The sequence below is a fragment of the Lepisosteus oculatus genome, chromosome 1 (assembly GCF_040954835.1).
Source record: "Lepisosteus oculatus isolate fLepOcu1 chromosome 1, fLepOcu1.hap2, whole genome shotgun sequence".
Taxonomy (NCBI): domain Eukaryota; kingdom Metazoa; phylum Chordata; class Actinopteri; order Semionotiformes; family Lepisosteidae; genus Lepisosteus; species Lepisosteus oculatus.
Window position 1 is genome coordinate 7,368,451 of NC_090696.1, and position 11,141 is coordinate 7,379,591.

An 11,141-nucleotide genomic window follows, 5' to 3' on the forward strand; every position below is an offset into this window, starting at 1 on the left:
GGTGGGCATTTAAATGAAAGGGCTAAGTTCTGCTGACATTGACTCACGGCTGTTGACTTTGATGTAGATTCTGTACTTGTGTCTGCTGGAGGGCAGGATAACCAATTAAAACCATCATGACTGGACCATCGTGGCATTATTTTCTACCATTGATGTTATATGTCCTCATTGAGATTATTGAGATGAGGCATGAATGCAGTGATGTTATTCAAGTGACAAATTGCAAAGTGTAAAATGTTTGAAAGTGCAGAACACACTCTAAAGACAAGTTATACATTTAGCTTGAAAATGAAACGTGAATGGGGTTGCTTGTCTGATGTATACAATCATTAAATCTAACAGCGCTCAGTCAGTATCTCCCAGACTGATATAGTGTTTAATTGAAAAGCGTGCTACAGGAGGTATTATTTCAGATGCTTTGATTGAGTAAAAAAAATCAGATGAGGAGTTACTTGCCAGTTTAAGCATCTGAAAGTCCGTAGTTTGGGATGATCTATTTTCTGATTTGTTTAAACACATTTTGTCACTCACGACCTATGGTTTTGAGAGAAATGGGTTTGATAACAATCGTTCATGTGTAAAACACTGGTTTATTGAAGCCAGTGCTGTTAGGCTAGGCTGCTTGATTTGAGCTTTTTCACATTCCCAGTGAGGACAGTTTTGGAGACCGCATGCTTTCCTAAAGCTGCAGGAATTAATTGCTTACTTCCAAACTGTTTTTGAGTTTCTGATTACAGAATTTAAGAACGGTCTTTGTTAGATACTGTAGCAGTTAGAGTTTGCTCGTCTCAGATTTGTAAAAGAAGCTCTGTGAAATGTATGTCATAGTGAAAGTGTCATAGGAAATACACCATCAGCTTCTGACCAGGGTATAAATATTCAAGAGAAATTTAGGGAAACAGATCAGTTTAATGTTAATTTTTTTTTTTACAAGAAAATAATTTACCTGTGTCCCCTTGCTATCAAAAACCAACTAAAGGAACCAGCTGCTCAGTTAAATTTTAACTGCAAAAACTAAGCAATAAATTGAATTGTATGAAATATCCGATTAAATTATGCTTCAGGTTAGCCTTGTTGATTATATATAGGCCTATACATATTTTGCAAGGCACTGTTCTTTTTTAACCTCTGAATTCTGATTCATGGGGCTTCCAAAATGTGAGACTTCTGCACTTTTTAGTGCAACAAAACTTTTAAAAACATTTTTAATTCAGAAGCAGAAGAAGAATGTGAAAAAATTGATTTATAACATAACATGTGAATAGAGAAAAACAAGTATTCAAAAGCCAAATGTATTCTTTCTTTATGAGAGGTCTGTTTATATAGTATCAAACCTTTATTTCTTTGCAGAACAACAACCATTCAGTGGTGTAGTGAATCCAATTGTGATCTAATTACTAAAATGTTGTGCTGCAAGGCTTGTGTTTTCTGTGCATATTTCATCTGCCCTGGTGTGTTGATAATATTTGCAATATACACCAGTTTCTGTTTGATTGTCTCAGGTTCAAACTGGTTTCTCAGCAAGAAGAAACAAGACTGCATTAAGAGGAATGTAGGTGGAAGCTATGCTACTTGTTTTTTCCTAGACCAAGCCTGTGTATATTTCAGTTGCAGAATGCAGTGTGTGTGCCCTGGCTTCACATTTACCTAGATCTTACTAGGTTTTACGTTTTATATTTTTAGTATTCAAGCATTTCTGTTGCTGTTGCTTTAGTGTTATATATTAACATTTTTTTTCTGTTGAGTTAAGGATGCAAGACGCTTACATTGTTTTTTAAACGATCAACACAGTGACAATAATGGGCAAAATTGATTTGAACTCTCTTCAGTATTCCAAGTGCAGAACACAGGTTGCACTATTTTTTGCAGATCTCCCTTACTCTTTTAGAGAAGGTGTTGTGTGTTAGAAGTAATGGTCCGCCGTGTATTTTATCCTTAATGTTTGTAGGAATCCTGGTTCTTCTGTAGTGTTGTTATTTAAATCCGTTATTGCCAAAAAGAGTTGTAGGTGTATGGAATAAGCTGGGAGCCATGTTGTTAAAGCTGATACACTGACTTCTTTTGAGAAACAGCCGGATGAGGTCCTTGGATCATTTAACCACTAACTACTCATTGGGCCTGCTGGGCTATATGGCTTCCACTCATTTGTGACCTCTCTCATGTTCTTACAGTATGTCCCTTTAATCTGCTTCTATGTTCTGTCCTCAGGTGGAAAGTTGTGAGAGCAGCTCTCCCAGCATGGACGAGGTGTCGCTGAGTGAGTTTGGGGAGTGGACGGAGATCCCCGGTGCCCATTACGTCATCCCCACTGGCTTCATCAAGATCGTGGAGCTCCTGGCACGAGACATTCCCGAGCGCGTGGTGCAGCTCAACAAGCCCATCCACTGCCTGCACTGGAACCACTCTGTGCGCCAGGACATAGCCCACACAGAAGACCACAACAGCGACCACCGGGGCCCATCTGCTCAGGGCTACCCAGTGTATGTCGAGTGCGAGGACTGTGAGTTCATCCCAGCCGATCACGTCATCGTCACCGTCTCGCTGGGCGTCCTCAAGAAGAACGAGAGCCTCTTCTCCCCCAGGCTGCCGGAAGACAAGGTCATGGCCATCGAGAAGCTGGGCATCAGCACCACCGACAAGATCTTCCTGGAGTTCGCCGAGCCCTTCTGGAGCCCCGAGTGCAACAGCATCCAGTTCGTGTGGGAGGACGAAGCTCAGCTGGAGAACCTCACCTACCCAGAAGAGCTCTGGTACAAGAAAATCTGCAGCTTCGATGTCCTGTACCCGCCCGAGCGCTACGGCTACGTGCTCAGCGGCTGGATCTGCGGGGACGAGGCTCTGGTCATGGAAAGGTGCGACGACGAGACCGTGGCCGAGACCTGTACAGAGCTGCTGCGCAAATTCACAGGTCAGTACAGGTGCCTTCAAGCCTGCGGCATTAGGCGACTCGATCTCAGAACCGTTGCGAGTCGCGTCACCTCTGTATTGACCTCGCGTGTTTCCAGACTAGCTCGTACCTTTCTTTCGTAACCCTTTCTCTTCTTGCTTGTGACTTTAAAGGATGATGTGATCCCAAGGGAGAAGGTCTTCTGAAAGTGGGGGATTCAAGCAAGCAGAGTGAAAAATTAAGGAGTTCTAAAACAGTGACTGCCATGCAAGGGCTCCATTGGTTTTTGTTTTAAACTAAAGCTTAATTAGTGCTGTCTTCATTTCCATGTTCACTGTTGTTACGGACACTCAAAAGGATTCCTCATCTCATTTTTGAAATGTTCGTTGTTTTGTTATGGAGGGAGTGAGATGTAGATGATATTATATGTTATTATATTATCATATAGATGTGATCTATATAATAATCTTTTTAGATGGTCAGTAGTTTGATTAGTTTCTTAAAACAAGTCTTTCACGCTAGCTGCTGAACACAAAACTGCCACTTTGACATTACTATCATATAAATAAATACACTTAGATACTCCACTCAAAGCACTTTACAGGTAATGGTGTCTCCCCTTCACCTCCACTAATGTGAAGCCCCACCTGGAAGCCAGTTCATAGTTCGGGGGTTATTAGGAGGCCATGACTGGTAAAGGCCAGCTGGAAATTTGTCCAGGACACTGGTGTAACACTCCTAACCTTTCCGAGAAATGCCCTGGGATTTTTAATGACCATGGAGAGTCAGGACCTCGGTTTTACATCGCACCTGAAGGAAGGTGCCTTTTTTACAGCTTAGTAGCCCCGTCACTACATTGGGGCATTAGGACCTTCACAAACCACAGGGTGAGCTTCCCCACTGGTCCCACTAACACCTCCTCCAGCAGCAACCTTGGCTTTCTCAGGAGGTCTCCATCCAGGTACTGGCCAGCCTCACACCTGGAAGAGGTGTTAGTGGGGCCAGCAGGGGGCGCTCACCCTGTGGTCCACGTGGGTCCTAATGCCCCAGTATAGTGATGGGGACACTATACTGTAAACAGGTGCCGTCCTTCGGATGAGACGTAAAACCGAGGTCCTGACTCTCTGTGGTCATTAAAAATCCCAGGGCGTTTCTCGAAAAGAGTAGGGGTGTAACCCCGGCGTCCTGGCCAAATTTCCCATTGGCCCTTACCGATCATGGCCTCCTAATTAATCCCCATCTATGAATTGGCTTCATTACTCTCTGCTCTCCTCCCCACTAATAGCTGGTGTGTGGTGAGCGTTCTGGCGCACTATGGCTGCCGTCGCATCATCCAGGTGGATGCTGCACATTGGTGGTGGTGGAGGGGAGACCCCATTACCTGTAAAGCGCTTTGAGTGGAGTGTCCAGAAAAGCGCTATATAAGTGTAAGGAATTATTATTATTATTATTATTACACCTGGAGAGTGTCAATTGGTTGCCAGTTGTGATTTGCAGGGTGATATAGCTACTGGATTACTTTAGTATCGATTCTATGAGATTGTCCTGAAGCAAAGTGCCTTTTTTAACTATTCTGGAATACTGTGTGCCTGTTTCTCATTGCTTCTTCTTTATTATATGAGGGCAGGCCCAAGGGTCTGCTTGTACAAAACCTCACGATACCCAATGTAGTGAAGTTCGAGGCTTTATTGCGTATGTGTTGTATTCCAGGATACAACAAATGAAAAATAATAACAAAAGTCCTTACTGCCCCATGTACTCCCTGTTTTAACAAACAAAAGCGTAATTACACCCATATGACAATGTGCTGGAACACCCTTCACCACTAATCTACTAATTAGAGAATTAACACCTGCTGTTTGGCTGTTCAGAACAATGAGAGTCTCTAGCGGCCGCTAGTGGCAGATTAGTATCAACGCAGCCCTTTTTAATACGGCGTGCCACAGTTGAGTGTAAATACTCTCAGCGTCCTTGAGTATTGTTATAGTTAATTTTTTTTATATTCATATAGTATATTTAAATACCATACTATTATATATATATATTTATATTTTATATAGTGATTGGGTTTGGAAAGAATATGTAAGGACAGGGTTGACTGAAAAAAATAAACTATTCTATCACTATCGCCAACAATTTTTTTAGCCATTCCTGAGGAGTTAAAAAAAAGTCCACAGCACACCCGAACAGGAAACAGCTGATAGAGCACTGAAGACTTTTTTAGTCTTCTTATTGAAGACTTTTAGATTATGCATCTGAAAATCCAAGTACTACTAAGTAGTGCTCCATGCCCAAGCTTATTTTAAAAAAATTGACAAAACGAGTCAAACAAGCAGTGTTTAAAATTATTAGTGTGCAAATTCTGGGATGACCAATGCATTGGCATCCAGCTTTTGAGTTTGCTTTGTAAACGTTTTAAAGCTGTAATATGCAAAATATGTTTATGTTCCCTTTTAGTTTTTATGTACTATAAATGCATTAATTGTATTGCCATTAAACAGGTCTTCAGAAATTTTGAAATATTAAACTTGTGTATTTTGTGATGTAAAATTTAAAAGTTTTCTGCAGACACAGTAAAGGTAAAATTACTGTAAGGTAAAATTAAAAAATTACTGCAAAGCAAAAAAAGGTCACCTCATTACTTCTCTCTAATTATCAAAATAATGGTGTAGAATTGTAAAAGCTGTAAAATACAACTTTTACTTTAGATTAAACCACAATTTTTGTTCAGCCTCTGTACTTTTCACACACTAATATATATTAGTTTTTCACAACACAATAAATAAGAGATAAGTGGGATAGTTTGCACAAATAAACTTCTATTGAAAACGTTGTTGATTGTCCCCCAAAACATCCAAGCTTAAAATATATCTGCAACATCCCTGTATATGATTTTAAAAACTGGAGAACAATAAGGTTATAAGCACTGACAGAGATTTTTCCATTCGGAAACTAATAAAAAAATGTGTAATTTGGCAGAGAACCATTACAATTCGGCATTTGAGGTCAGTGCTTATTTTTACAGTGACCTTATGTGAGTTAAGAGATTTACTTTCCACTGGGTGGAGATTTCATCCAGAAGTAAGTTTTAAGGGCTCTTCACCGTTCACAAGCCTTTCATTTGGCCTCAAGCTCTAACTTAAAGCACAGTGCGTTTTCTTTTACAGATACGATAATGTAATTGAGCAGGTCAATTCAGGCTTATTTTTCAAATAACTTTTTCTGTTTAGGATCTTCTCTAGGTATTATAATTAACATTTATAGTTCGAAAGCCTCAGTGTAAAGTTAGACATTTCCTTAATTGATATAATTAATCTTAAGGTTATAAAATAGTCATGTATTTCTGTGTTGAGCAGATATGGTAGAATGTACGATTTCTGCTGGTGGCTTTTTGGAGAATATTAAAGAGTTCATTTGAGATGGACTGGCGCCCTCTCCAGGTTGTATCCTGCCTTGCGCCCGTTGCTGGCCAGGTTGAGCTCTTCCCCAGGACCCTGAAGTGGATAAAGAGATTTGAAAATGGGTGAAAGGAAGAGTTCATTAGCATACTAGAGGTAGATATTTTCTGAGTCGCTGAATTTGGTTATTTCCAGTTTCAGAGAGACAAGACTATGTCTTCTTGCCAGAAAACATCTCAATAATGACAAATGACCCTGCCAATCCATTGCATTCTGGAAGTATCTATCTATTCTTCAGGCTACTGTCAATAATCCTGGAAGAAAGAAAAGGAAATAGGGAGAAAAAGGTTTTAATGGTCACAAGTATCTGAGGTTATCAGGGTAATGGTTTATTCCACTTCTTTTTAGATGGATCTGTGGGTCCAGGAGTTTTGTGCTCCTTTCTTCAATGTCATAAATTGTAGGTAAAGCAAGCAGAAGTGGTATTCCTGAACCGATTCAAGGTAGATGTCTTTAGATGCTGTTTGTGTGGTTTCGTATTGACAATAGTATAGTGGATAGTAAAGGGTGTCTCTCTGGAAATCACCGTAAGAACATCGGAAGGGTTACAAATGAGAAGAGGCCAATCGCCCCATCTAACCATTCTGATAGTAGTTAATGTAACTAACTACTAATTAATTAACCAAAGAATCTCGTCCAACCATGTCTTGAAAGGTGCCAGGGTAACGGCTTATACAACATGGCTGTGTATCTTTTTTCCTGCGCCCACAACCCTTTGTGTAAAGTGCCTCCTTTTCTGGTTTTTAGGTCCGCTGTGTTGACCTTGTCAGTGCCTTTGAGGATTTTGAATGCTTGTGTCAGGTCACTCGTAAACCTTCCTGTCCGGGGCTAAAAATGTTCTCTTCCTCCAGCCTGTTAAGAAAGGACATTTCCTTAAGCCTTATGGTACCTTACCAGTTGTACTCAAGGATATGAGAGCTGTTATTCAGAAGCCATTGAACCAACTCTTAAAGCAGTCCCCCAAGACAGCTTTAACACCCAGGACATGGAGATGAGCCAATGCAGTACCCAGCCTTAAAAAGGGAAAGATACTAAACCAAGTCATTATAGACCAATATGTCTTACATCTGTTATGTGTGAGGTTATAGGAATGATTTTTGATAAGTAAATGAGAGGATCACCAATACGGAAACAATATACTAGGAAGTAAACAACATGATAAAAGGTAGGTCCTGCCTAACTTGTTACAGTTCTTTGAAGAAGCAACAAAATAATGGGTATGCATATAATTTCGTACAGTATTGCATTTTAAGAAGGTTTTTGGTGACTCAGAGAAATGTGAGTTTGTGGATTCAGAATTGGTAATTAAATAAATATCAGGATTTTATTTCTCTTATACTATTTCTCTTAAATTGTGTCTCATACCTTCAAATTCTGATTTCTGCAATTCTCCTTTCAATGATTGTAATTCAGTACAGGAAAATGAAATGAGATAGAAAATTAGGTAAACTGTAATGCAGATGTCAGGGTAAGCTGAGACAGCCGCAAGAAACGGAGCAGACTGTTCTGATTAGATGCTTTTAATGGTTTAACTGTGGTCTGCACGCATGTTCTCATCTGTGTCCAAGTGACCATGTTTTGTAATCCCTCTTCCCCATTGCAGACAGAGTGACCTGAAAGAAGAGGTCTGTAGAGGCTGAAACAGTTCTGTTACAGTTATGACTCTATGAGATATTACCTGATGAACTGTTTTAAAACACATTAATACTCAGTAAATGTCACAATCTATGAAACAGACTATTTTTTTCACAGATCTTTGTTCAGTCTGGCTGCTCCCGGAAAACGTTTTTTGTTGAGGATGCTCTCCTTTACTTTTGTTTTAAATGAGAGAGCCATGTGTAAAACCTGATTTGTTACAGATTATCATCACTACACAGTAGAAATACCTTTCTCCACTTGAATTACACAGTCTGAAGTTCTGAACAGTAGAAGGAACTTTCTCCACTTGAATTACACAGTCTGAAGTACTGAAATGTCTGTAACACAGGCTCCCAAAAAACCTTGAAGCTTGAGGAGCTTTGTGGATCAGTATTACCCCAGAAAGTCAGATGCTGTATTCTTCCAGCTTTTTGCATCCTTAATACCAACGTGCAGTAGCAGCTGTTTAACTGTCATTTCCGCATCAAAAGTTCAGTGAACCAGCATCTTTGGTTGTTAGCACTGGAAGATGTACAGTAACGTAAATATACAAAGTGGATATGGAGAGGTATTCCATTATACTGTATGTACTTTCTTTCTTTTTCCCCTAACCTTAGGAAACCAAAACATTCCAAAACCTCGGAGAATTCTGCGCTCCTCTTGGGGAAGTAACCCCTACATCTATGGGTCCTACTCCTTCACTCGTGTGGGGTCCAGTGGAGTTGATGTGGAGAAACTAGCCATGCCACTGCCTTACAATGAAAGCACAAAAACACCAGTAAGTGACACTCAGCCCTCTCCCTCGCTCTGTTCCCAGCGGACCAGTTCAGCTTATTACTTCTTTAGCCTTTATTTTTTCCAGAACTTAGTTGCTCAAGATGAAAGTTATAATAACAATAATACACTTATATAGCGCTTTACTGGACACTCCTCTCAAAACACTTCACAAGTAATGGGGATTCTCCTCCACCACCACCTACTGTATGTGCACATCACCTCTCAGTGGGGAGGAGAGCAGAGTAATGAAGCCAATTCATAGATGGGGATTATTAGGAAGGGCCAATGGGAAATTCAGCCAGGACGTCAGGGTTACACCCCTACTCTTTTCAAGAAACGCCCTGGGATTTTTAATGACCACAGAGAGTCAGGACCTCAGTTTTACATCTCATCCAAAGGACGGCGCCTGTTTACAGTATAGTGTCCCCGTCACTATACTGGGCCATTAGGACCCAAACAGTCCGCAGGGTGAGCGCCCCCTGCTGGCCCCACTTACACGTTTTTCCAGCAGCAGCCTTAGTTTTTCCCAGGAGGTCTCCCATCCAGGTACTGACCAGGCTCACACCTGCTGAGCTTCAGTTGGCTGCCAGTTGTGAGTTGCAGGGTGATATGGCTGCTGGAAAAAGTTGGATAAACTGATGTATGTAACCATCCAAGATCTCAGAATGCAAAAAGTGCTGAGAGAGGTTTATTCATCAGCAGACACTTTTAGTGATGTTTAGTGATTGGTAATTAATGCAGCATATTAAAAAAATAGAGGCAAGTCCCTCACTCCACATTTAATAGGTTTTTAACAGATACTTCTTGATATCTGAATGCCTGATCCATTTTGAAAATTCCTTCTGCTGGTGCCTTTCTCCACCAGGTGCCACTGGTTTTCTTAAAAGCTTCGGTGTGGCTTATTCTGTCTTATTCTAGTGAGGGTACTTTCCAGTACACTGAAGTGTTCCTTTTGAGCATTCTAGTATTCTAGTATTTTAAAGTGAAAGGAGCTGCCAAATAAGTTTTTAGCTGGCTTTTACAGTAGAGGTTAAAGAACAAGAGATAAGGATGATGAGAAAACAACGAGGCTTGAAAGAATGGATACAGTTTTTGAATGGATAAAGCAGGAATCCTCCATAGAATCCAAGAATCCTCCATACTTTCTAAACCGCCTTTATTTCTATCTTTTTCAAAAAATGCCCAAGATGACTCTTAAAAATCCATATTTACTCGTTAAATCAGAGGACTGTGAGGAAACCTGCTTAAAGTATTCTGAATCTTCAATGGCACTGACGAAGTCCCTGCTGCAAACGTCATTAGCATAAACCCTGAAACAAATTAGAGGACACACGTAAAACCGAGAACAAGAGGCACCTCTTCTCAAAGCACTCTGGGAGTATGGAACAAGCTACCCAGTCATGTTGCTGAAGCCAACACTCTGGATTTGTTCCAGAAACAGGCTTTACACGAATGGCAGTCTTCATGTGTCTTCATCCATTATTTTCAGTATAGGGGTGAAATACAATAACATCATGCCTATGATCTAATTGCTATTTTTTAATTTTGCATTTTGTTTCTTTTTCTTTCTTTCCTAGCCAGCGCAGGTGTTGTTTGCGGGAGAGGCCACACACAGGAAGTATTATTCCACTACCCATGGGGCCTTGCTGTCCGGTCAGAGGGAGGCCAACCACCTTATTGAGATGTACCAGGATTTGTACCATGCAGAAAAAGCAAAGCCCAGCATTTAAAAAGAACCACTAACTAGTGATACAATTATATGTTTCATGCATTTTTATATTTAGTAGGGCATTTAAAACTAAAAAAAAAAAGAAATATTGTTATGGATGTTTGAATATAGAGGCTCCTTAGGAATTATTTTGAGTTGTACTGTAACGCAGAAAAAGGGTGCTCTTATCTCTCTGTTCTTAATTTTTCTGAGACTTTTTTTAAATTTAAAGTAATTCTTTTAACACTTCTTTTCTTTTTTGTAAGTGCCTTCTATATCTAAATTTATGTTATATAATGAACAACGAAAACTAATAAACCATATCATATTAATGATGCAAAACAGTGCTCAAGCTTTTTTTTAAATAATCTTGAGATTTTCCTTAAAATACCTGAATTCTGGAATTTAGGAAAGTTTTGATATCTTTTTTTAGGTACATAATTTATTTTTTTTAAACCTAGCAAATTATATATACTGTAGCACAGAAATACCCAAAGTTTGACAAATTCAGACCTGGAATCTTTCATATTCGCTATTTTCAGTCTTTTAATACAGGTACTCAAATTATTACAGTATATCTTTTTTTCTGCAGTTTATGAAGTACACAAAACAACACTGTGAAATTATGTGTTCTGTTGAGAAAGTACAATAGCTCCACCTGTTGGTAAAATTA

At 39.8% G+C, this 11,141-nt stretch overlaps 1 protein-coding gene across 2 annotated transcripts in view; it reads left to right on the forward strand.

Annotated features, from left to right (window-relative positions):
- The window catches only part of smox (spermine oxidase), a 30,667-nt gene extending 19,857 nt beyond the window's left edge, over positions 1-10,810 (forward strand). For both annotated transcript variants that reach the window (XM_015343925.2, XM_006629151.3), the window contains exons 5-7: positions 2,209-2,908; positions 8,601-8,761; positions 10,338-10,810. In XM_015343925.2, the coding sequence (XP_015199411.2) occupies positions 2,209-2,908; positions 8,601-8,761; positions 10,338-10,490 (1,014 nt within the window). In that variant the 3' untranslated portion in view covers positions 10,491-10,810. The remainder of the gene's footprint in view (positions 1-2,208; positions 2,909-8,600; positions 8,762-10,337) is intronic.
- The last annotated feature ends 331 nt before the right edge of the window (positions 10,811-11,141 follow it).